This window comes from Amphiura filiformis, chromosome 19, assembly GCF_039555335.1.
Source record: "Amphiura filiformis chromosome 19, Afil_fr2py, whole genome shotgun sequence".
Lineage (NCBI taxonomy): Eukaryota > Metazoa > Echinodermata > Ophiuroidea > Amphilepidida > Amphiuridae > Amphiura > Amphiura filiformis.
The window spans coordinates 618,468-646,332 of NC_092646.1; the positions used below are offsets into that span (position 1 = coordinate 618,468).

The 27,865-nt window shown below is 36.0% G+C and overlaps 1 protein-coding gene across 2 annotated transcripts; it reads left to right on the plus strand.

Annotated features, from left to right (window-relative positions):
• On the plus strand, window positions 1-27,865 carry LOC140140772 (uncharacterized). Of its 2 annotated transcripts, XM_072162511.1 has the most exons (16): window positions 1-1,158; window positions 6,152-6,271; window positions 6,991-7,224; window positions 7,769-7,931; window positions 9,561-9,688; window positions 12,181-12,438; window positions 16,851-16,967; window positions 18,703-18,816; window positions 20,225-20,350; window positions 20,731-20,844; window positions 21,645-21,761; window positions 22,558-22,671; window positions 23,168-23,365; window positions 24,775-24,880; window positions 26,760-27,316; window positions 27,386-27,865. In XM_072162511.1, the coding sequence occupies exons 2-16, from the start codon at window positions 6,178-6,180 to the stop codon at window positions 27,457-27,459; spliced, it is 2,514 nt and encodes an 837-aa protein (XP_072018612.1). In that variant the 5' UTR covers window positions 1-1,158; window positions 6,152-6,177; the 3' UTR covers window positions 27,460-27,865. The 2 variants fall into 2 exon arrangements, with proteins under 2 accessions (XP_072018612.1, XP_072018611.1); XM_072162510.1 differs by having other exon boundaries at window positions 26,760-27,865.

The following is a 27,865-nucleotide window of genomic DNA, read 5'->3' on the forward strand; positions in this document are numbered from 1 at the left end:
TTTTGTTTGATGCAAATTATCAATATCACCCTTCCTTTTTCTCCTTTTTTGATATGTTCTTGGGAGGCCTTTCAACGGTTACACCGTATGTTGATTCGTTAAGGGACCATTCAATATTTACGACAGGTGCTAGTGGGGTTTTTAAGGGGGTCCATTGGGGGGTCTGGAGAGGAATCTTAGATTATAACTTGAACCATGACGGGAATGTTAAGTTTTAAGTGGCGAAAATGGTCAAGCAAGAGGGGAGCCCAAAATTTGAGCGGACGCGAGGGGGAATATAAAATTTCTTGTCAACTACAGGCGGCGTAAGTATTGGACGGTTCCTAATGAAAACAAAAACTAAAAATTGAAGTGTCGAATTTTGGTTATAATAATGAATAGCTGCCTTGAGAGATTACTTATTTATTGCACAGTGGCGTAATTAGGGGAAGAAAGGGGGGCAACGTGCCCCGGGCGCCACCCTTAGGGGGCGCCGAATTGACCAATTCAACATCGATTCTGCGTCCCTCCAAAATCAATTGAAAGAACATTTTAAGACCGATATTCAACTTCTAGTAACCAAAATTAATTAATGGTAGGCCTTATTTGTCCCAATTACTTAGCCCTGTGCGCCACAACCCCTAGCTACGCCATTGTTATTGCACCATATTAAAAATTTAAAACACACTCTACAGAATGCTTGATAATTAAAAAAAACGTTGCCTACCCTTGAAAAATTGCTTATTAAAAACACAACACTCTTGTTGACATTAGTTTGTTAATTATATTTCTTGTATTTTAACATGTTAGTATTAATGTGGAACGAAATTGGTCGAAATATTAATAGATTGTTATGTTATACATGATAAATTCGTAAGCCGTGTAAGCTCTATTCCCTACAAGTAAAATGCTTAAAGGGAAGTAGTAGTTGACAAATTAATAGTTAGTCAGTAAAGTAAACTCAAGTGCATATAATGTATTCATCACCCAGAGGTCGTCACGAGAATAGGGGATTGTTAATTGAAGTCAGGCACGCATGAATCGTGAGACAAATTAAACAGCAAAGTTCACACAGGTGACTAGTGGACCAGCATTTTTCTTTTACGATGTGCGGATACCAGTTGGCAAGTATTAACAATAATGTAGGATATACGATATTCACCCCAAACATGGACAAGAGTAAGTCAAATATTATATTATATGAATTTACTGATTTTGTTTTTGATAAGAACTAGCTCGGACAGTATTAAAAACGTTTTTCGATGACGATTGAAGAATCAAAATTGCTTCATTGAGTGCAAAATTATGTTCTGATTTAAAGAAATTCAATATCATTTTCTTTGATATGGATTACAATTAAAAAGTCTGTTTAACATGCAGTTAAACTGTTTCTAAATTTTATAATAATGCTTTCTTTGTTGCATGATCTATCATGTTTATTGAAATGGCAGTATGTTCCATCCATTATATTGTAGCTCATTGTAGGCTGATCTTGATCAATTTACAAAATGGTCTCAAAATTTACAAAATGTGCTCAAGTTAAACCCTTCCCAATATCAGGCCCTCCAAGTCTGTTTTAGCAAAGACCGTCACTAGCATAGCTTCTATAGAATCGTGAGCAAGCCACACTACGTCACTGACAAGGTCCTTGGAGTTTTTCTGCAAAACAACCTCAAATGGAATACGACAGTTGATAATATGATATTACCAACAGGCTAATGATAAGCGATTCATTACGTTTTGTTACCTCCTTTTTCAACCAAATCGACGGTAATAACTCCTGTAGTGAGGGATTAACATTTGACCACAAATTGCCTCAGGCAAAACTCACATCCTGGGAACCAAATACCACACAAGGTCATTTTTATGTAACTCATTGACCCATGTGTGCCATATACTGCCTCTTGCTATAATGACAGCCTGCTAATGTGGTCAACTCATTGACAGATACCAACCTCAGGAGAGAATTCAATTTTTGATCAATTCTCTTCAGGTAGTGAAACGTAATGTGTTTATCCTTCGAACCCTCAAAAATATGGTTTTGATATAGATAAGAAATTTCATGTCGTGTACAGCATGTACAGTGGCTACACAAGCTGTATCGAAACATAAGATCCAAATAATGTTTAGATTAATTGTATTACAAGTCATGGACTATACCTTCAAGAGTATCCAATTGTTGCATTTGGAAGAGGCAGGCTTTTCAATAAATCATTTTGATACAGCCTTATAAGACCGGTTCTTGCTGATGCTATGTCATGAAGGCAATTCAAAAAGAGATTATAGAACAATCCTTGGTGGGTGGAGCTTTTGAATCGTGCTCGGAGTAAAAGTGATCAATACTAAATAAGTAAAGTTTCATAGTCAAACAATAAAAAATATAAGGAACTTGTATGGTTATTACATACTAGACTTCACATATTTTTCATACGGTGTAATCATGGACCATGTATAACCGCACGCATCAGGCTGGTTTATGATGGTGAAATTCCTTAGCTAGAAAGGGACATGCAGCACATGTCTGTATTAGGCTATTGCCTTGTTTTGGTTATCTAGATTATTTTATAAACATCTAGCAAAAAGTACCCCCCTTAATACCAAAAATACCCCCCTAATAAATGACCATTCTTCCAAAATGGTTGATTGTATGCCAAATTTGTGATATGCATTCGAATTATGACACCTCATTTGTTGCAATGGTCTCAATATAGATGTCGCAGGGTACATTTAAATGAACGTAACCCAAAATTCGAAAGTTGCAGTAAAATCATATTGCCTTGTATTTGGTTTCCATTGAAGGAAATCTTTCCAGATCTCATTGGATTATCCTTTTTGTTTCATGCTCTTGGACGCGATCAAATGTGATAATCAATAACGATTGTGATTATTCACATCATTAATCATTATTAATGAACTTCAAATTTGTCATTTCAGTGGTAATTGTCATTTCAGTGGTAAAGTAAGATTCAAAATTTCATGATTGAGAGATATTACCAACAGATGTAACCCTTGGTCTTCCACTTCTTGTGACCTTCTTGGTCCCCAAAAACATTGAACTTGTCATGTTTTAATATGGGATTAAGTAAACAATGACCACTGATGTGATCTCCTCCAAATTCACAAGACAGGAAGACTACTCCAATGAGAGCTGAAAACATTTCCTTCCATGGTCCCTGAATAAAACTTACAACTCTAGGGTTACTTTCATATACAGCCTGTCTCAAAAAAAATTGTGCAAGTGAAAAGCGCCCTCTGTGGCAATTAGAAAATACCGTTGTGACATAGTGCTTACATGAACGTCAAGGGTGTAGTCTTAGCTCTCAAATGCAGTTTGTTCTATTCAATTTGCTTGTTTTAATCTCGAGATATGTTTAGTTAAAGACGAAAGGGTAAAATCACAATTGTGCCACTTTTACTAGGGAAGAGGGCTTTACATGTAACAGTGATAGCATCAAGTTTATCAAGAGTTCCTTCGTGAAATCAAAAGAATGCATCAATTACACAATATAAAAAATTGTTTGACTGTTTTTACTGTTTTGTCATGATGCAGGAATGATGATTCTCTTTTTCCACTAAAAAGAGATTTAAAAATAAATAAATATTTCACATTCTGTTGTAAAAATGGATTTCACATTCTGCTGTTCTGCATGTGCATGTCAATGATTTTATCATGTTTAATACTGTTCTCTTAGTCACTTAAAGGGTATTTCGTGATCCTAGCATCCTCTTTTTATGACATTTTCAGTACATATCCACGAAAAAAGCATATTCCCAAAATGTCAGTTGATTCCGATATTGCGTTTGCGAGTTATGCATGATTATGTGTATTACACTGCACCAGAACGAAATTCAAATTTCACGATATCTTTGCTAAACGAATAAATCTGCAAGAAATATTTTGTACATAAACATTATGTAACCAGAGGTTTCCAGTGATATAAAAATCTCAATTTTTTGGAGAAAAGTGGGGGATGAGGCTGTGGATCACGAAATGCCCCTTTAAGACATGTTAAAAGGCAAACAAATATTGCGCACTTATACATGTTATAGGTTAATGAACGCGTATTACTTGTTGGGAGAGACATTAGACAAAATAATGCACGCGTGCTGATGTTGATGCGTCTAATGCATGCGCCCGAAAGGGGGAGTGCATTAGACGCATCAACATCATCTATCATTGATTTACATGTACAGCTCTCTTCCCTTGTAAAAGTGGCATAATTGTGATTTTACCCTTTCATTGTTAAATAAACATATCTCAAAATTGGAACAAGTAAATTGAACAGAACAAACGGCATTTCAGAGCTAAGACTGCGCCCGTGACGTTGATGTAAGCATTATGTCACAACGGTATTTTCTAATTGCCAAAGAGGGCGCTTTTCATTTGCACACTTTTTTTTTGAGACAGGCTGTATGTACACTACGACATCAATATTGGGACCATTGCAACAATGAGTTGTCATAATACGCGGAAATAAATTCTGCTTCGAATCTATATCCCACATTTGGCCTATGAATGGTCAACCATTTTAGAACAATGGACAATAATTAAGGGGGGGGGATAATTACTTTTTGGTAGGTGTTTATATATAAGCCGGACTAGTATAAAAAGTTGAATAATAAGATCTTCGCTCGTGAAAACTATTCTGTCCAAGAGCTTTGATATATCAATGTACATTGTACCAGAGATGGGATGAGAAAGAACATCTTCTGTGATTGTACATATACATCAAGGGACAGTTCAATATATACGCCAGGGTGAATTGGGACGCTAAAAAAATTCCGATTATTTCACATTTTTCGCCATTTAGAACTCATGGTTCAAGTACAAATTTCAGATTCCCCCTCAAGAACGTCGCTCAGAACAAATTCGATTCCCCTGATCTCTAAAACTACCACTTCCCCCTGGCGTAAATATTAAACGGCCCCTAATAATAATAATATTCATACCCAAGGAAACTTTGGGGGAAAAAGCAAGTTTCATATACTCTTAGATAGCGAAAACCAATCAGAGCTAACGTTATAAAAATGCGAATCATACATTAATAATAGTGTATAATGCACGAGCACGTACTTTCTGTACAACGCTCAGTGCTTTCGGACGTGTTCATTTTTCTTACAGGTTGATGCATTTATATTTGCTCGTATTTTCCAATATTTTTAGTGACAATTTTGTTATAAAAATAGCAAAAATCAGGGAATTTTTTTCTCATGTATAAAATAGGTTAATAAATACGTATCACTTGTTGCTCGTGAAATTGTACAAAAATAATGAACTTGTATTGAGATGTTGATGGGTCTAATGGACTCCCCCTGCGAGGCTCGTGCACTAGACGGATCAACATCTCAGTAAGACTGCTCTGCATTCCCTTTTTGATAAACAATTAATACCATTCCATGCATAAAACACAACACATCCCCAGTGACTGCCATGTCCAAAGAACATTTTCCCATGGATAGCTAGCTGTTGGATCAGAACAGATCATTGGTTGATTTTCCATGGTCAGAGGGATTAGAGGGATGATAAATCAAAATGGTCTACTACAGTAGACTACATCTCAGTACGCGTGCATTCTTTTGTACAATATAACGCATTTGTTATCCTATAGCGTTCATGGTTACCATTATAATATTAGGTCGGAATCAAAACGATTTTGATTTTCTGCAATTAACACGTACTAAATTAAGTTAAATTCTGACCCAAGACTGATGAAGGAAGTAAAAAAGCAACTTCGTTTGGTTTCTTGTACTTATATGGGACCCTGGCTCGCGGGGAATTCCCCGCATTAGAATTCAAAATCTTTAGTTTGCAACTAACAAAACAATTACCAGCGCATAAAATATTAAGGTTTTGGTGTTTTGTTGTTGATATTAAACCTCGAAGATTCACTTGAACAACGGAGTTTCGTGTCATTGTTATTTATATAGTTGTGTATTTGCAATTTATACTTGCGAAATATCAGGAAAGAAACAGGGAACAAAAAGTGCACACTTACAATCAGCAGCCTTGCCCTTGTTTTACCAATCGTGGTATTATCCGCTTGACCATATAAACGCCGAAATTTATTTATTATTGTTATTATTATTATTTATTGGTGATTATTTTAATTTTAATATACAGAACATTATGTAACAAACTGATTACGTAAATTTTGTGCGTCTTTTTTTTCAGTGGTTTAGATAAAGTGCCTGAGTGAAATGACGCTGTTCGAGTCGTCTAAGAAGGACATGGTGTTCATTGCAGTACGGTTTATTGTGATTCTGTTGAATATTCTGATATGCCAAGCAGCAGGTAGGTATAATTCACCGACACACACCCGCAACCAATCCACCCTAACCCCGCACCCACAAAAGGAGAGTTACGCCCTTGCAAAGTTTTTTGTGCATAAAAAGAAAATTGATTGTGCAATAAATAATTCAGCACTTTTTGTCATTAACTTTAATTGAAAGTGTCAAAATACTCCAACTTGTTATTATAAGTATTATTATTATTATTATTATTATTATTATTATTATTATTATTATTATTATTATTAGTGCTATTATTATTATTATTTATTATTATTATTATCATTTTTATTAGTGTCAGTTTTATTATTATTATTATTATTATTATTATTATTATTATTATTTATTATTATTATTATCATTGTTATTAGTGTCATTATTATTATTATTATCATTGTTATTAGTGTCATTATTATTATTATTATCATTGTTATTAGTGTCATTATTATTATTATTATTATTATTATTGTTGTTGTTGTTGTTGTTGTTGTTGTTGTTGTTATTAGTAGTAGTAGTAGTAGTAGCAGTAGCAGTATAGTAGTAGTAGTAGTAGTAGTAGTAGTAGTAGTAGTAGTAGTAGTAGTAGTAGTAGTAGTAGTAGTAGTAGTAGTAGTAGTAGTAGTAGTAGTAGTAATAGTATTATTATTAGTAGTAGTAGTAGTAGTATTATCATTGTTGTTGTTGTTGTTGTTGATGATGTTTATCGATCATTTTCCATTGCAGACAATGACTTTGTCATAGTAACTGACATAGACAATGCAACCATCTTCACCGGACCAACAGATACATTACAATTTCAACGGATTCCGTTACAGAATGTGAAAAGACCAGTTGCTATTGACTATGATCCTGTTGAACAAAGAATCTATTGGACTGATGAAACCGATATTAATATCAATAGAGCTTTCATCAATGGAACAGGGCAGGAGGTTGTAGTAGAGCTACAAGCACCATCAGGTACAGAATCATTAAATTATAGAAGTATTACCTATTTTAAGCTTTGTGCTTTACAATGCGAAATCGACAACATCGCATCACACGCAGAACCCAAACATACAAGATTTACCAAAAAATGACGTTTGCCAGAAACTTAACGAAACAACAACAAAAAAACTTGTTGCACTGTTTTTCCTCTTGAGCGTCAGACAAAAAAGATGTACAATCTGTGTGGGTTGAATTGTTCTCGTTTGAAATATACCATCAAGTAATGTGATTCTTCAGGGTTCAAAACTGGTCCCTAAACATGGGCTGAACAATAACGTTGCTCTTGTCGTCACAAACCACCTGAACTCTAAGCTTTAGCTTATGACGTAGAAAAAAGAACCATAAAGCGAAAGGCTATATGTTACAGTTAGGCATTTTGGCCTCTTGAATATTTCATCATTCAAATTTATGAAATGAAAATTTAAGATTTGATATGATAAAGATTTAATACATAAGCTGCAATCATAGATATAACACAAACTTTCACTATTATGAATGTTCCTCGTTCACATTACAGTTCCATATGGAATAACAATAGACATTGACAACAGACATATATACTGGACAGATGAAGGATCGAACCGAATTGAAAGAGCCAATTTAGATGGCAGTTCTCGTCAGATAATTCTTCAAGACAATCTTGATAAACCGCGAAGTATCATCGTCGACTCTGCTGGCAGGTAAGCATCATTATATATGTTTTAGAGAAAAGATAAAATTGAGTATTTTTTTTAAAGTCCTAATTCAAAATTACAAGTCTTTAAGGTGAGTGGGGTTATATTTCCATTGATCTGATAAGAAATGAGCCAAAGAAGCCAATTAGCCAAGATGCCAATAATTGCATTTATATTGCTAGAGGTCCTACGCTTCTTGAGTTAAGGCCAATAATGATCAAAGACAACAGTTTTGGGGGTTTGCTTACTCCCGAGATAAATGATGCACATGGGCGGAAACAGGTTTTTGCCGCAGGTTTTAACCGCATAGTTTTTGTCCGCAAATATTGGCAAAAACTGACAAAAAAGATTTATAGTTGAGTTTTATCATCTCAAAACTAAAAATTATTAAGTTACAAAAATAACTTCCTGAGTATAACAAGACCAGATTTTGTCATTATAAGTAACATTTTAAGAAATTAAAGGCATGTGTTTTCATTGCTCACTAGTGCTTTTGCTCTGTATAAAATTGGCCATATCAGAAAATATCTTGATAAAAATTGTACTGAAATGCTTGTTCACGCTTTTATTACATGTCGCCTTGACCAATGCAATAGTCTTCTTTATGGTTTACCCGACTCACAGATCTCCAAACTCCAACGAATTCAAAACTCGGCTGCCAGATTAATTTCGCTTACTAAGAAACGTGATCACATTACTCCAATCCTTCATGATTTACATTGGCTACCTGTGAAATACCGCATTATATACAAAGTTCTCCTCCTCACTTATAAATGTATTAATGATCTTGCACCTGTCTATCTTCAAGAACTCATACAGCATTACACGCCTCCACGTAGTCTTCGATCGTCAACACAATTTCGTCTAACTAGCTCATCATATTCTACTCAGTATGGTCATCGCTCATTTTCTATTGCTGCCTCTGAACTTTGGAACAGTTTACCATTACATGTGAAAAACTCTCAGACTGTTAATCAGTTTAAAACATCTCTGAAAACTTATTTATTTAAAATTGCATACTAATGTTTATTTGTTATGTTTTTGTCTATGTATAATTTGTTTAAGCGCTTAGGGACTTTGGTGTAAAGCGCTATATAAGCATGGTTTATTATTATTATTATTATTATTTTAGCTGAAATGTGGCCTATCAAATTCAAAACCTTTTCATTTTAAGAACTTGATGAGATAGAAAAAAATATGTTGAATGGTTCATTAAAAGTTGTTTGTTACTGTTTAAAAGCTTTTTGTGTTACTTTTAATTTTTTCCTATATACGAGTTGTTGCCATTTTTTGCCATATTAGTCCACCTAGATTATAAACTTCTCTGTCAACGTGTTGACATGACATTGAGCACGTTCACAGGCGGAATAACAGCGATAATGTTTTATCAACATTGTACTTACGATTTTTAAGTCAAATCCCTGTAGTTATAAATTTCCTAGGAAGTTGTGTTCATATTCCGTATACCCTTTCAGCGCCATATTTACACATTTCCACGTCGACAAGGTTTCGACAGTTTTGCTAATATCAAACTACTCCTGAAACTATGATCTCAACGTCCCACACAATTTCCAGTTTCTCTCATAAAATAATGACATCGTTTTTAAATATTAAAACATTTCTTCTATACCATAGGCACATTTACTGGACAGAATGGGGACGCGACAGGAAGATAGAAAGATCCTCTCTGAACGGAACAGAGAAAGTGACACTTGTTGGTAGCGACCTGGCTAACCCGAATGGAGTCGATGTGGATTTTAAAGGTAAATTTATTTTTGTTATTTCTTGAAGGTGTTAACGGGTTAGGCCATTTTAAATCGACTTTCGAAAAGTTTTTTGATACATTCATTGATTTCTCAAAAAGTAAAAATCGCAGTTTAACAAATACGGTTCAAATGAAAGCCATTATTGGGGGCTAATTGTTGTATCACTATGAAAGGCCTGACACCAATATAAACACTTGTTTCGGTGACCCAAGTTCATGGTCATTTCTGCTCACGCACTTTTTTACAGATGGCCTGGAATTTCATATTTCGGTATCAGCGATTGCCCGAAAAAGGTGGTATGTTTTTGAAAATCGTTTCCGCTTGGAATGTAGATAGTTATTGTTGCTATTACTCTTCGCGATTTTAATTTATGCCCTCTTTAGCCGACAATGTTCAATGCATTTTACACAATAGATACGTCGTTTTTGTTAACCAACATACCATCCAAATTAGTTCTCAAGACTTTGATGAAACCAGACTTTGAGATACCAAATCGGACTGCATGTGATGAACAAATTTTAAACTAGAATCAAAAGAACCAGCGTAGGCCCTCTCAAAATGTACTTTTTAAAAATATCGCGTTGTGATAAAAATGACTGCCTTTTCCTTGTTTTTTATAACAAGGAAAAGCTTTACTTTGCCTCAAACTTCTCAAGTAGCGTTGTCTCAATGTCCGTTACTGGTTGGTATTATTCAGATTAAGCGATTTTCATGATTTAGGCCTACTTAGCCTACATTTGACCAACTATTTGCCCACACCGTGTACGAATATATTCCAAATATGGCGCTGCATTCAGAATCACACTAACGACAAGGTTATACTAAGATGTGTAAGACTGACACTGACACTATATTCACGGTTTTTCTAATGGCTGTTCAAACTTATGACAAATTTGGCTGGTTTGCGTTGTTCAATACCATTTCACCCTGATGTGACAGTGACGTCACATCCGGGGTCACGTCAGTATAAAGCTGGTTTCATACTACCCTGCCACTTGCAATGAGCGGCGTGACGCACGTGCATTGCAGACAATCGGGCACAATCAAGGCTTGTCATTGGTTGAAACGCTCTGCCGCTTGCCGCAGCGGCAAGCGGCAGGAAAGTATGCTGGGGGCATTATACGAATTTTATTAGGCGCAGCATCACTCGCTGGAGTTCGATGGCGCTGGTGTACATACGCACGCGCTTAAAGACACCGCATAGATGCAAGAGCGAAACAGCTGTTCACAACGCGTTGACATCACTGCCACTTCGGGGTGAAAAATGGTATAGGTAATAGATGACTATGAAACCTCAAACTCGCCCCTCGATAAAGGTTGGCAATTGAAGCAGGCCTCAGTTTAGCGAACTTTGTCTAGTTTAATGCGATGCGAGTGCAAACGCCGCTAGGACTGTGAAGGTTTCTGGATACCGAATATGGGTTTAGATTAGGCCTATATCATGTCCTCTAGGCTATATAATTTATTTTTGGAAAGGAAAGTCTAATCTCGGAGCCTATTCAATTGAGAAGGGACTGGATTTTGTCATAATAATATAAAAAGTAATACTTGTCGTCCATAACAAGAAAGAATGCCTCGCGATTTGTTTTATATCCTGCCATAGTATTTTAATTGATTAAACTGAACATGAAGCTATATCTTTACTAGCTTCATGCACTAATTTGCAGACCCGCCCGGCCTTCTACATGTAGTGAGTACCACATTAGATTGTGTTTACAAGAAATAATAAGCGCTGCCTCCTCGAAATTTCTTATGCCAGCAGCTTTGATGATTAAATATTAGCTACAACTCCGCACCTGTGTTCAAGGCCTTTCTTTTATCTATTGACCTCAAAAGAAAGGATTAGAATGATCAGAATACCGTCCCTGACCCCTTTCCACACATTAATAATGAGTCGGTAAGGGAATGTGCTACCGTTATACTTCAACGAGTACGTATGGCCACTACACAGTTCAATGGCCTTATTGTGATCTGGCGGGCGTTTTAAAAAAGCACGGTCCCTGACTGCGTGGGCATATTTCCGGGCAAGGAACAATAGAGACCAAGTGCCTGGCAATGACGTCACATGTAATCCCAGTCTATAGTGTGATTAGAACATTATAGGCTGGTGGTCACTTATAGTACGATCAGTACGAAAAGTCCAATGCGATTATTAATATATTTTCTAAAATTAAAAGAACCACTTTTTAGCGGGAATTTTTGTAAGTTACACAGCTGAAGTTGTGAAAGGGTTGAAAGACTACAATATTACGGCATAAACAAGAATTTCTTTGTTTGGTCGTTATTCCTATAGGCTCATCCCTTAAATCTGCAGATACCGCCTTTTAGCTTGCGTTTGACGTCTGACGTCAGGGCAAAGGCGAGGCGTGATTGGTTGCTGACCTACGCAGTGCGACATTTTTGGTCTGGTTGACAGGACTTCATACATAAACTACTCTTTTTTTTTTAAATTCTGTCTTTAATTTTAGTCTTTGTCTCTTGCATTTCAGATCAACGGATCTACTGGTGCGATGCGGGCACAAACAAAATTGAATCCGCAGATTTGAATGGTGAAAACCGACACCAACATTTCTATATATCGAATCCCGATATCATCCCGTTTGATATTGGGGTGTATAAAGAAAATATTTATTGGACTGATTGGCGAATCTCTAGACTCCTTACAGTTAAGAAACATGTTGTGCAAATAGCAGAACATGTCGGATCATTGATCTTTCAAAAAGCTGGCGGTTTACATATTCACCAAGGTATGTTTTGTGAGTGATTTATGCGTCACTTTAAAGGTTATCAACTATTTTAAACTATTGCGATATGTAGTTCACAGCATCTTGCGAATGGTAGTGAGCTTTGGCAAAAATTCCATTGATCATTTCAAGCGAGTGTGTAGAAGAATTCAAATATCACAGATATACTTTTTAGGTCATAGGCCTATGGGTCTTGAGTGATGTTGTAAAGCGGGCTGAAACAACAACACTTTTGTAAAACGTACATAACTCATTAACAACAATAAATCAAGCAACTTTTCAAAGTATTTGCTAAACATTAAAGTATTTTGCTAAACATCAAAGTATTATTTTTTCAATAATATATTGATTTAGACAATGAAAATGTATTTTTTTGGCTGCTTCGACCAACAATCCGCGTCTACCCTTAATGGAGATCTGTCATATCTGAATATTAACAAACTACCGTAGCTACCAGCGTATGAGCCAATATTATAGTAAAACGTTTTTATGTAAAGTTTTTCCGTTGTGCCAAACAATGCGTTATTCCGTTCTCACCGCAAATAGGTCAAGTCCCATTGAGGCCTATTGACCTTGACCTATTTTGCAGGTAACGAAACATCCAAGATGGTGCAATCCTATCCTTATTTGAATTGATTGATCAAAACCAACATTTTGACATCTCTTTTGGCAAAATCGGAGCACTTTGTTGTTCCCATGGAGGCAAAAACGTGACCTTTGACCTTTTCTGTTATAACTCAAGACCGGTACGTCCTGGATAGGTAAATCTATACATTTTCTGAATCCTTGTGACTAGTATAATGCAATACATTGGAATGGTTTTTAACACAATATGAACAACTTTGAAATTTGACCCTGTGTAAAGTTCGATAACCTTTTCCAGCCAAAGGCTAAAAGTGCAGCTTTGCCCCCCCCCAACCCCAAGTGGAACCGTCCAACCCCCCGGGCTCACACACTAATATCCCAGCAAACACAAAAATGTTTTTCAAACGTTTTATACAAGTTATATTTTGGGTTTTGGTTTAGGTTAAAACGTTTTAATAATATTAAATGTCGGGTTACATAACGGTCATGAAAAAACGTTTTGTATAAAAACACACTACAACAATATTTTTAAAATGTTTTCAAAATGTTATTGTAAACTATTTTTGCAAACATCTTTTGCTAAATATTTTGTCAACACTTAAATAACATTTTTTTTTATTCATTTCGCTTTTATATTAAACAGGACCAAAGACAAATAAATTGAGAAAAAAACTTAAATAACATTATGTTAAAATATTTGCAGTAGGTTATCAAAAATGTTTTTGAATGTTATGAAATCGTTTTATACAATTTATATACCCTTTATATAACCCGACATTAAACGTCTTCTGACAACCTTTAATAACCTTTTGTTGGAAACGTTTTGTGCGCATCTTGTATATACGATGGATGATAACCCGGACACAGATCGATGCTGCAATGCGTTAGGCTAGCTTCAGACTCCGTATTGTACGTACAATATTGTATGTACAATACTTTTCGTGACGTCAAAAAGTATTACACGTGCAATAAATATACGTGCCACGACGAGTTGAATCAGATTAAATAACGCGCTATAACCCTGACGGTTCATTGTTTGCTAAATCCAAGCGAGGTCACCAGAAAATCTCTAATCAAGAGAAATTTCTACTGCTGCTGATGAAAAATCCTAGAGTGCGTTTGGAGGTTTTTTCTGCACTTTACCAGTAGCCCTAATAAATTCATAAAACAATAAAAATCAAATAAAGATTTAGGGCAAATGTTTTTACTCACTGCTCATCTCATCCACTTTCCCAGGAAACTAAATACCGATACTCCTTAGTTTTTCCCTGACTTTCCAGAGATTAATTATGAGTAAACATCAAATTTAATATTTACAAAACAATCAAATATATATACATTCTTTTGCATTTTGTACATAAATATTGATATCAATAATGTAGGCCTACAAACATTAAAAAAGGGGGCCTAAGAGCCCGGGGGGGTCACTCCCATTGTGGCCTGTACACCATCCGCGATAATGAAAACGCGTAAAAAGGGTAGTTTTTCGTGGATATGCACGATACGCGCGTAACGTGTTTAGGGTGTCAAAAACATGAAAAATTGGAAAAAAAGGGTATCAAAATTGTAATTGCTAATACGCGGAAATGAAATTTAGGGTATGAAATTTGATGCAAGGAATAAAATCCCTGTTTAGGGTATCGTTTTAGCCAAGGGTTAAATCCTTGTTTAGGGTGCTTTTCAAAAGTTGATTATCGCGGATGGTGTACAGGGAGTTATGGTACAGGCCACAATGGAAGTGACCCCCCGGGCCTAAGAGTATGTCTATTTTTAATCATATACTAATTCCGCCATGCCCAAACATATCTTATTATGAAATCGTGTAATGGAACCCAAATTCCAATCAAAAAAAAAACAAATTTGTTATCAAATACACTAGGCCTATACATTGTATTATAGGAATTTAATAGATGGTTCATTTTAATAAATAAATAGATTAACACGGGTAATGGACAAGAAATATTTGGCAATACCGGATTTACCAGAGAGCCAGTGGATAAAGAAATTAATTAAAATTAAAACAAATTAAATGAGAAAATGAAAGCAAGGACATTTGGCGAAGTATTGTTTTAGAATTCGAAGGAGTCCTAAATGTTATTAATAAAATTGACATAGTTTATACGATTGATAAGTATTGTGATGATCATAAGTAGGCCTATCATAACATGCCTCAACGATATCAATATGTAAAAAGGTGTTGCAAATTCATAACACAGGTGTTATAATGTAACGAATGCTATGCCAAAACTTTAAAAATTAACAAAAATATCAGTATCAATAAAATCAGAACCAGAATAAATACAAAGGCCTACAAATAATACTTTTAAACTTTCTAAATCAATATAGGAATCTCTAAATCAATTAATCAATCAGTTATCAATCAATCAATCAATCAATCAATCAATCAATCAATCAATCAATAAATAAATAAATAAATAAATAAATAAATAAATAAATAAATAAATAAATAAATAGGCCTAAATAGATAAATCTATAAATAAATAAATAAGATCTGAATGTGCCATTTATATTATTATTACAATTTTAATATTATTAATATTAGTATTAATACGACGTATTATTAACTTTAAAAAGGTGCCTATTGATTATATAATAATTCAAGTACAGTTGAATCATGGTAGGTATTATGATACCTACCATGGTTGAATACAAGAAGACATTAAAAGATGTTCATCATTCCGTGCACTCACTAAATTTAGAACTCTTAGAAATTTGGCAACTTCGTATCAATTAAGCAACCTATGATTGTAGCAAAATATATATTTTCCCGGTACATACTATTTATTGCACGTGTAATACTATTTGACGTCACGAAAAGTATTGTACATACAATATTGTACGTACAATGCGGAGTCTGAAGCGCGCTTTATTCCAAATTAAATCTATACACATGGAAGAATTTACCTTAATCTTTCACACAGGGAATGGGATTATCTGAATGGGTGACTCCATTTGAAATGTGCACCCCCCCCCCCATGTGAGATTAGTGTTATGTAATAGGGAATGTATGGGTATTAACGGAATATCCCAATGCAATACTCCTTTAAGGGAAGGGGTATGAACGTTTGGACAGTATTTATTGTGGGACATTGGAGCACATCAGACATATCGAATTGCATTCTGAATACGAAGAATGTCCTTCTGATATCAAATAATTTAGATTTTTTGAAATTCCCAATGTAATACACATTTTATGGCAAATCATTAAAAATTTATATTTTTGATATTTAACAGTACTCGAAGTAAACTTAAAAAATCTGACGAATTATACTTAATGTGTATGTAGGTGGGATGAAAAGCCGACGATCAATTGAAAAGTTTGACCTTTCGTATTGAAGATATGGATTTTTTTCCCAAAAACACCAACAAAAATTAGGTCTTTTGGGAAAAAAATCCATATCTTCAATATGAAAGGTAAAAAAAAATTGTCAATTGATTGTCGGCTTTTCCTCCCAGCTACATACACTTTAAGACTATATCATTAAATTTATAAAATTTACTTCGAGGACTGTTATATCTCCAAAATGTGAAAAATATCAAATTTTAATAATTTGTCATAAAATTTGTATTATATTATAAAATGAAAATTTTTGATATCAGAAAGACATGCTTCGTATTCAGAGTGCAATTCGATACGTCTGAGGTGCTCTCATGTCCCACAAAAAATGCTGTCGACACGCTCAAAACGCTCATTCCAGTTCCCTTAATTGTGTGGGAGATTAAGGTCATGTCTTCCATAGGGGAGTATGGATTTCAAATGGAATAGCCCGTTGCAATGCTCTCGAATTGATCATCTGTTTTCTACACAGAGCACGACGGGAGTTGTTCAAGTGATCCGTGTGAGCATGGTGGTCGATGTCGACAACTACCTAGTGGGTATCAATGCGTATGTGTACCTGGATATTCGGGAAATACCTGTGAATCTGGTGAGTATCCCTGGTATAATTAAGTCATGTAAAAGGTTACAGATAATATTACTAATATGTTACATGTTATCTTCACAGTAAATATTAAGTTTGTAATAAATATACTTGTAAAATTATAGTAATTTATTTAAATTTTGATGTTTTTTTTTTTTGGGGGGGGGGGCATTTGAGAATGGTCAACCTATATCTCAACTCGCATAACCTTTTCTGAAATGACAGCCAAGTAAACGAAAAGGGCAGAATATATAGATTATTTATTAAATACCATACCCAGCAAACACAAAACGAACAGGTTATATTTTGGGTTTTAGGTTTTGGTAAAATATTTTAATAAGATTAATTGTCGGGTTATATAAAGGTCATGAAAACGTTTTAAAACGTTTTGTATGAAAACACACTGCAACAATATTTTTCAAAGGGTTTCAAAATGTCATTGCGTGTAAAATATTTTGGGAAACATTTTTTGCCGAATATTTTGTCAACACATAAATAACATTATGTTAGAATATTTGCAGTAAGTTATCAAAAAATGTTTTTGAATGTTATGAAAATGTTTTGTACCCTTTATATACACTCTATCTAACCAGACATTTAAACGTTTCTGGCAATCTTTTCTAATCTTTTGCGAATGATGTCCAAAACGTTTTGTGTTTGCTGGGTAGAGGTTTTGGACGCCTAAAATGTGTGGACTTAAAACCCTTACACTATGTGCTATAACCAATGAGGTAGAACCAAAGAGTACCGACTCCGACATGTTTGCGCGCCGCCCATGGAGGGCAAAACAGTGTGCCTAAATTTCTCTATTCGCCTTAGAAGTGATGATGTACAGGCTGTATCAAAATGATTAGTACCCATTAGTTTCCAATAATTATGGACAAGATTCCCACACCAAAATTCAACATACGATTAACCTAATTTGTAGATTAATGGGTACCATGATTTCCTTGCATCTGAGATTCCCTGTCACATGATTGGTGGTTGGGCATCATGATTTCCTTGCATCTGAGATTCCCCGTCATATGATCGGTGGTTGGTTACCATGATTTCCTTGCATCTGAGATTTATAACAGGTCATAAAACTATAAATTATGGTAATTTCAAGAGGATCCAATGTTGCATTTTGAAGAAGCAGGTGTTTCAATGAACATCACAACAGGTGGGTACCAATCATTTTGATACAGCCTGTAACAGGATTAACTACCAATTTTTTAATATATCGCACTGCACTAGTACGTTCACGTCTGTTCACCTCTGTATTGAACCATAGATGTCAAAGACCTGTATTCTATAGAATATACATATTATGCTGATCACTCGCACCTGTAAGATTAGTATCTTTGAAAAGAGTGGTATCTATGATTGCAGACATACACAGGTGATGAGTGCAACCTGCTTGTAATCCTTTTACATCATAACTTCTACGGCGAATTCGGCCGGTAAACTTTGACCAAAAGTGCGTTGTTCTTTGCAGTCTGCGTGTAATGTATTGTGCCAAATATGCAAATATTTGTAATGCACAAGCGTAGGAAGCAAATGACGTACAATTTCGGGCTCTTCTCGAGGTACACTATTTGCCATCCATGCGCGACAAACCAAAATATCAAATTCACCATGGCGTTATACACGGGGCGATTTTAAGAGTGTAAGAGTGTAAACTCTTGGGTATAATCTCATTGGCCTTGTTAACATATGTAATATAATTATAACTCAATTATGATGCAATTCTTTTTAATAGATATTTATGAATGCACCAGTAGTCCATGTATGAATGATGGGCAATGCGTAGATGGAATAAACAGCTATGTTTGTCAATGTTCAGTATACTGGAGAGGGGAGAACTGCGAACTAGGTGAGCACAGACAGCACACTAGTAGATTTAGATTTTTGTGGGGTTATATGTCGTTATGAGTTCAGCAGACGTCCAAATCCGGATTCGTCTTTTTTTTTGATAAATTCATGTTACGCATAAATTAAATAGGGAACCAGCGCCAGCTGAAGAGGGCAGTATATGAATATTTAAACGGTCATCAGCCGCGATCGTATTGCGCTGCACCTAATAGTTTGTTGAAGTCGTAATGCTTCGCCCCCGAAGGGGCTAGAGGTTAAATACCACTAATTATGTATTACACGGGTTTCATGGCTAATTTCGGGTGGAATTTTCTCATATTCAGAACTCTCACAGTTAAATGCTACTAATATCAGATGACACTATATGATTTAGATGCCAAATGATCAAAAACTCAACATTGGTTGACCTGAGACTTTTCTTGTTTTAACGCACTAAACCGTAAACACCTTAAAATGGCAGTGCACCCTCGAAGCTGAAAGTTACAATATGGTAGGGCGAATATTTACTACAAACCGGGGCCGTGCGTATGAATTTTGGTACTATTACAACAAAAATGTCATATAATGAGAGACAATATACCGTTTTGAAGCATCAAACCCTAAAAAGTACTTTTTTGGCTATATAACTCGACCAATTTCAGCGATTTTAATGCAGTCTTTTCAGATGCCATGCAAACAAATAGTTACTCGTCGTATTTCCATGTATCGCCCAGGCCTATTAGTGGTATGTAACCTAGAATGGGCGTTTGTTGCGTGTAGGTAGGTACGCAGTGAAGCTACGCTTAACCTTTGTAGCAGTTGTAGCTAACCTTGTATGCCGCCCTCTTTCGCTTACTTATTACGCTGAACCAGGAAATTAGCTTACCACCCGTCTAGCAATCATTTTGGACAGTCAGTTTTCTCCTGGGACAGGCAAAATTATGCCTGTGACGTATGCTAAATTGTAATGCTTGAATAAGTTCTGTGGACCGAGACAAGACCCGACATATAAATCAAGGTTATATAAGCTATTTGAACTAAGGCTGAACCTCCAGAAGGGGCAGAGGTACTATGGGTGGTTCTTGTTTTCAGGGTCAATATTTGAGTAGGCAGTTTTGGTGAAAGTGACAGGCACCTATCAAATCCTAGCTAAGACCCTGCGCTAACACCGTTAAAATAAAATAAACCGTTAAAATTGAAAGCGCTTGCTGCCTTGTTCTCTAATTCAAAATATATAATTAATGCGTAAGTTTTTTATGGTCAGATATGAGTAACATACTTTCTCGCTCATCACAAAGATACGCCCGTACCAAGGAACAGGATTACGAACCATCAACCTCTCTGAACTAGCTCATTCAGGACGGCAGCACTCTTTTGGTATTCAAATGATAGCAATAACCAACCAACAGAAATATTTTCCTTTCTTTTAGATGTAAATGAATGCACCCAGACACCATCCCCGTGTCATGCCGATGCAGATTGTTTCAATAGTAAAGGCAGCTACATCTGTCAATGTCAACCTGGCTTTACTGGAGATGGAAACACAAATTGCATTGGTAGGTTTTGTTGAAAATTTGTACGCTATAATACACTTTCAAATTATAACATAATTAAAATTGAGAGTTACCTACCAGTACCAGTATGGTCTTTCCCAGTGTGCGAAATTGGTTTTGATCAAGTTGCATTAAAATCATTTTTTTTTTCAATTTGGTATATCTTGGTCATGTTGGTTGTATATGGCGTGATTCTATTATAACGAATACCATTACTACATTATAACATCTTTAGTGCTGTCATTAATACGTTGTAATAAGCTGTGGCTACCACGTAAAAACTTCCAACACATTATTTATTTATGATAAAAGATATAGCTTTAAATGGAGTTTAAAATAATTATGATTAGCGTTTTTTGTTACATCTTGTTTTTGGGTGGTAGAGATAGACAATTGTGATCCGGACCCATGCCAGAATGATGGCGTCTGCATCAATAGGATCAACGACTTTGATTGTTCATGCATAAACGGATTCACCGGGACAATTTGCGATGTCGGTAAGTAATACCAGGTTTATAGCTATATATGTGTAGAACAGAGAATCGACACCTTACCTTACCTTCTGCGTATCTGTTACTTTCATCATGTTTATACAGACATCCTGAGGTGCGTGTTAGGTAAACCCGTGTCAATGTTAAGGAGCATCTACATTTGTTAGTGTCTTTTCATTCCGTAAAGTCAAATGTTTTTGTCAAAAATATTTTCGCAAGAGTGTTTTTATTTTCTGAAAAACCTCCTAGTACGTGTTCAAGATTCAGAGAATAAAGCCGCTGTCGTGCATCTATCGTCGCCTCGTTTGTTTGTAAAATAATGGTTTCGCCCACAGTTTTCACGGTTATAGAGACGATAAATGTACGACAACGGCTAAAAGCCAATAACTTTGTTCTCATTCTTAAATACTTGAATTCAAATCAAAATAACAATCTTAAGTATACCGAATTTTAATCAAATTAAGTCCCGCATTTTACAAGGAATTACCTAAGGCTTAGAATCGATCGGTCCCGCTGTTGCTATGCGCCTGCTATTGGTTCAAATTTCGCGAACGCATACCACGTTGACTCGCACGCGCCGAACCATGTTATATCGTGTCATATAACACGGTTAAGAACCAATAAGATTGCAGTATCTTTCTTAAGAATTTAAGAACAATGTTCATGCAACAAAATGAAAACCCATTTAGTTTTGATCAATTGCGTATCCTTTGGCCATACGCACACCACATACGCACCCCAAACACACTCCGCCCTACACCCCCTCCTATGTCAGACTAATTAATGTCAAGTATTACTTTTTCCAGCACCATCTGACCCCTGCCGTTACCAACCCTGTAGAAATGGCGCAACATGCAGGTCAGTTGGTGACCAAATTATGTGTCAGTGTGTAGACGGATATTCAGGAGAACTGTGTGATACAGGTAATTAATTTTCCAAGTTATAAATTTTAAAGTAATTCCACCTTACTCCCGGATTTTCTTTTGTAATGTCAGTTTATTTTATACTAAATATATTTTCATATAATTGTATTACCTTAGTTTATAATAATGTTAATGGCGTCATTCACCTTGGTCTGAGGTGGACATCTTATAAGTGAAGACATCATTTTCGTCACATTTCAGATGTTCAATCTACATTATATGCGAATTTTGGTCAAGAAATAAAATGGCCTTTTTTATTTTAGGGCTGTTTTCCTATTACGAGTGTAACACGGGGATAGGTTTACATCAATGTTTATCAATAAAGGCAGGGGACTGATATGTCGATATGTTTGAACGAACTGCATATAATCACTACACTGTTCAATAGCCTTATTGTGATGTGGCGGGAGTTTTAAAAGCACGGGCCCTGAACGAAATATGATGCACGTGCATACTGCCAGGCAGTGACGTCAGAAGTCAAATCATCTATATTTTATAAAGAAGAGTGTGCCCATTTAGGGTGCTAATATAACCTCCATTTTTAGTAATATAAAGAACAATATTGCTTCGTGGTTTTCAAAATGCTCCTTGATATTTTCTCTGAAATGTTCACAGTATGCAGTATGAATATGTGGAAAGTTAAAAAAATAGCTGCCTTCTCTGCTCTTTTCCGAAAACAAAAATAAAAAGTCCTATACCTAAATAATAATGAAGCCTGGGTGCACTCTGTGTTGGTTCACGTCGGTTCAAAAACAAATTTGAAATAGAATAATTGGGTGTTCTGTTGTTTTCACAGATATAGATGAGTGTTCAAGCAACCCGTGTCAGAATGACGGTATTTGCAATGATTTGGTAAACAGATTCCTCTGTGATTGCACAGATTATTATGAGGGCGCTCTTTGTGAATTGCGTAAGTCTTTCCGAAATGTGTTGAAATAATAAACGCTTAATAAATCAAATAGTCGTATTGGAAGAATTATGTTTTCAGAATTTGAAATGATCAAAAAGTCCTCAAATCAACCAAATCAGCATATCAATACATAGTAAAAGACGTGTTTTATGGCTCTGATATTCTGATCATTAATCTGTAGAAGTACTGAATGAATCTTGTCTCAGTTTGAGACAAAGAAGCTTTGGAAAGGATACAAATCGATGTTGCACTTCTTACCAATAGCGGCGCCACAGAGGGGGTATTTGTATTCTCTCAAGTCAGAACTCTGCCCCCCCATGTCCCCAGTAAAAACCCAAAAATACGAACATTTTCATTTTTCAAATTGTGTTGATTTCGCTCCTTGTAATTCACTTTGCCTCCTCCCCCCTGAAAAAAATCACTTTGTCAATACTGCTCCTTAAGCATACCATATCTTCTTGAAAATAAATCGTCTTGTATCCTAATGCTTTTGTAGAAGCCGCAATAGGTTGTCCCCATCCAGGAGAGTTAGCCAATGGTTATGTTATATCAGGTGGTACATCCAATGCGATATATCCTCATGGACAACGAATAGAGTATGTTTGTGAAGACGATTATGAACTACAAGGCACCAAAGTGATATTCTGTCAAACAGATTCTACATGGTCCCATGAAATGCCTACTTGTGTAAAAGGTAAACAGGTATTATATTGTATCTATTATAGGTATCAATTATCTAAATTACCAATAAAATATATTATATATAGATGAGTTGACCTCAATGTTTATCAACAAGGGCAAGGGACTGGTATATCGATATTCTTGAGTGAACCCCATGCAACCACTGCACTATTCAATAGCCTTATTGTGATGTGGCGGGATTTTTAAAAACACGAGTCCTGAACAAAATATGCGCGCATACTGCCAGGCAAAAAACAATGGAAATTGTAATGATGCGTGCGCATACTGCCAGGCATTGACCTCATCTGTAGGGTGTCCCTGAAAGAAATATATAGTGGGAAACTTAATTGTTTTGGTATTTTAACGCCACAACTAAACATAACTAAATAACTGGTGTGGTTGAGGAATAAATCAGCTATTATATACTTTTTGAATTTTGACAATTGACTACAATGTTCGTGAAATATAAGAATTTTACGAAACTCCCTCATTTTCAAACCTTTCCACGGATTCAAATATCAATCGATGTTCTGTATTCGGAGTGCTAATCACTGCGCATCAGTACGCATGAGGCACTTATTGTCATTGATTCATTTGACTCCGTGGAATGGGCTGAAAATTGTCAAAATTCAAAAGTATGTGATAGCTGATATATTCCACAACAACATCAGCTATTTAGTTATGTTTGGTTTATACATTAACATACCCCCCAAAATGTAAGAAATATCTCGCACTTTTTGGATTAGGACGGCGAGTGCGGCCTCAGAGTTAGTCTCCTACGCAGCCAGCTTGGTTACGCTTCATCCACATGTGGAAGGAGCGCCCCAAACTGACTTCGTAGGAGACTACGATTTGCTATGACATAATTATTATCATAATCTGAAAAATAATGATAATATGTCGGACCAACAGAAAACCATCCCGTTTTACTACAAATAGGGCGAATTTGACAGTTTGCTCAAATTAAGTTGGAACATGTGTAAGTATTACAAATATGCCAAACAATCGGTATTGAAAAAATAAAGATATATTATGAAAACAGATCGTACATTAATGCTTTAATATGTATGTAGCAATGTGTCTCCAAGCACCATAGATATCGTTCGTTCTTGTGAAAACATTAGCCAGCTTGATATATTCTTCTAGGCTAACGATTTTCTTCTGATTGTCCTGTTTTTAATTTTTGATGTTGACCATTTATGGAGTCAATCCTATTATGCTATGTTATGCTAGACCATGTAGGGTGACTATATGAATAGGAAACTCCCCTGTTCAAGTTGCGTTCCCAAATAATGCTCTTTTATGAAATATTATTGGTCCACTGTATTTTCTAACTTTCTTTAATGTGAAATCAATTCTTTGCATTCATAAGTTGCCTTTTTATTGTAACTCTTCTAATTTATACTCTTACGTTACGTACAGAGAAGGACGGACCGAACACAAACGCCCTTATCGGAGGAGGATCAAGCATCGGACTGATTATTTTAATTCTGATTGTAGTACTCCTTGTAGTCTGCGTCACCAAAATGTATGTAGTATATTCATTACTCACAGAGAGTCAATAATCATGAAATTGATGCTTAATTTTACTTATTAATTATTTATTCTTATATACTCCCAAATATCCACGTCACCTGCCATTTTTGGCAATACGCATGCTTAAATGATGCAACATGCACGGTAGTATAAAATACTTCGTCCTTCATTAGTTTAAACACTTACACACAAAAAATTGTTCATCACACCCCGGGCACAGCAACCACTTATAATGCTCAGCAGGGAGACTATGTCGGTTGCAACCGACATAAAATAGGAAAGTCCCGGAGGAAAGTGTACTCCAGAAAAATCCAGAAAGTTCAGCCTAGCTACTCGCCACTGCCTGAACTATTATCTACTACTTCCCTTTATCCCGGCCCTTTATCGTATGCCAAAAATCTCCAGGCATTGGCAACACGTTATCTCGAGAGATGGGCAGAGCTGTCAATATTTAGTAGTTTAGTTTAGTTTAGTTTAGTTTAATCTTTATTAACGTCACACTCTCACATAGAGACCAGCCAATTCTGGCTTATGAGTGACAAAACAATAATATACACTATAAAAATATAGCACATAAATAATACATATAAATAGCACATACTTATACATGTAAATATAGTCAAGGTTTTTTAAAACAATAACATGCATATACTTTAAAAAATGTATATGTGCAAACCCATTATATTGAAAAGAGAACAAAGGACTGCAACTGAAGGCCTCATCACTCACCTCAAGTGTATGCAGGTTGTGAAATAACACACCATGACATATGCAGTCGACCTGGAGACCCAGATTGTGTATGGGCCGTGTCCAGACACGGAGATACGAAACTGTGGAATGGCGCGTAATAACTTCATGGAATGTTAGGATATCTGCTTATCAATGAACTCTGCAGAGGACAACATAATTATAAACCGTCATGGTCGTGGTTTCACTAGAACAGGTAAACACAGAGAACAGATGACTAAGAAAGAACACAAAAATTACTGTCCTCTCTGGAGAAAGAAATATTGAAGGTACAGACAATGGTATCCTGTACAACATGGCCTAACAAGGTAGATGACTAGACTTTGGAGACAGCTATGCAAATGGACATCAGATGGAGCAAGCTTCTCTACTCTTGGTCACCTCAAAATGCTGCAATTCTACCTTTTAAACATAATACAAGACATACTACCCAGACCAACCAACTTGAATAAGGATTGAGGCAATCCAATCAAAACAAGTTTGAGGCCTGGAAGGTGTTATGGGATGAAACAAATACCTAATCATAATCCCGCCAATATTAGGGAACACTTCAAGGAGACCATGCAGATATCACCATCTACTCACCCACTAATGATACTGGGCGTAGTCATTAAGCTGACGGTACCAGCTGAAGAGAATATGACAAAGCAAAAGCGAACCACCGAAAAAAATGCATTAGAAGGAGATACCCTGTTTAGCGTTAGCTTTGGATATCTAATTACTTTCTTTATTTTCCACCCGACTAACCCGGGTGAAAAATCAATAAAATAATAAAATGTCCAAAGCTAACGTTAAATAGGGCGCCTCCGCCTATTAAATGGCAAGTATGAAGACCTTATCTGAGAAAAGGAATTGGCAGGATGTGAGCTTTAAAAAATGCTTTCCTTTAGAAATTGGATCCATTGGCATCACTAGCAAGACACTGAAAACCTGCTTCAAATTCTTTGGCCTGGCAAATATAAGGAAATTTGGTAACCCCTTAATGCCCTTCCTCACATTATTATAGGCTCACAGTTATATTGGAACAGTATGCTTTTCCGGATGCTTTTCAATAACAAAATCTTAACAAAGAGACGCTTCTGTCACACAATACAGTACAAACTTCATTTTTCTTCCATTTGCAGGAGAAAATCTGGAACCAACAACTTGCTGGAACGTCCGCGCCTTGACCCGCCAGTCCCAAAAGAAGAGCGGCCCTTTACTCCATCGCATTCATCGCACTATGCCGGTCCGTATGATCACAGACAGGATCCTCTCTACGACACGCGAATCAGCTATCATGAGCGGAGAACAAGTCCTACCTATGCAGAGATACCTGAATTGTATGAAATACCTATTTCTAATAGGCTTCCACCTAATCCACCAGCCTATGACACACTGCGTAAGAATGACGAGATGGAGTCTTCGTACAGTACACATATAGACGAGAACTGTACTAGCAATGTGGACGCAAATAGTGCTGGTAATGAGAACGGGGATAGTATAAATAGTGAGAGTATGAACGGTACACTTGCGAACGCAAACAGCGAAAGTATTAAGAATGAGAACAGTGTGAGTAATGAGAACACGAACAGTGCAGGTACTGAGAACGCGAACAGCGCAGGTACTGAGAACAAAAACATTGCAAGTGTTGAGAACGTGAACAGCGGAAGCCAAGAAAACTTGAGCCATGTGGATGCAGGTGACGAGTCTGATTATGTTGAGAACGTGAACAGCGGAAGTCAAGAAAACTTGAGCCGTGCGGATGCAGATGACGAGTCTGATTATGTTGCGATGAAAGAGGGTGTTAAGATTGATATCCGAATGCCCAATAGACCTAACTGATAAAGATGACATTATCTCCTTTGAAAGTGGAACACGGTTATTGGATTTGATAATTTTCAATTCTAGACAACTACAATTATACCAACAACTTTTATAATTAATTATACTAATATACACATAGTTTTGAACTTAGAGTCCAATAATATGAGTTATTCCTTTTCAAAATTAAACGTAGTTTGACAATTTCCTTGCTATATGTTACTCAGTTTTACGAAGTTTTAATGCCATTATACCAGTGCCTACCCCTTGTAAAGATGCGAACAAGATTTAAGTTAAATAGCGCCATCCTTGTTCAACTTTGCTTTAATATGAATACAGTTCTACATGCCATTATTAAAGCAACAGTGGGAATAAGATGTCCCATACACAATACACAGTTCGCTGATCTACACCAGGCACAAAAAGA

Coding starts and splice junctions, on each gene's coding strand:
- LOC140140772 (XM_072162510.1), top strand. CDS start 6,178: ATGACGCTGTTCGAGTCGTCTAAGAAGGACATGGTGTTCATTGCAGTA. Junction 7,225..7,768: donor AGAGCTACAAGCACCATCAG/GTACAGAATCAT, acceptor TTCACATTACAG/TTCCATATGGAATAACAATA. Junction 9,689..12,180: donor AGTCGATGTGGATTTTAAAG/GTAAATTTATTT, acceptor CTTGCATTTCAG/ATCAACGGATCTACTGGTGC.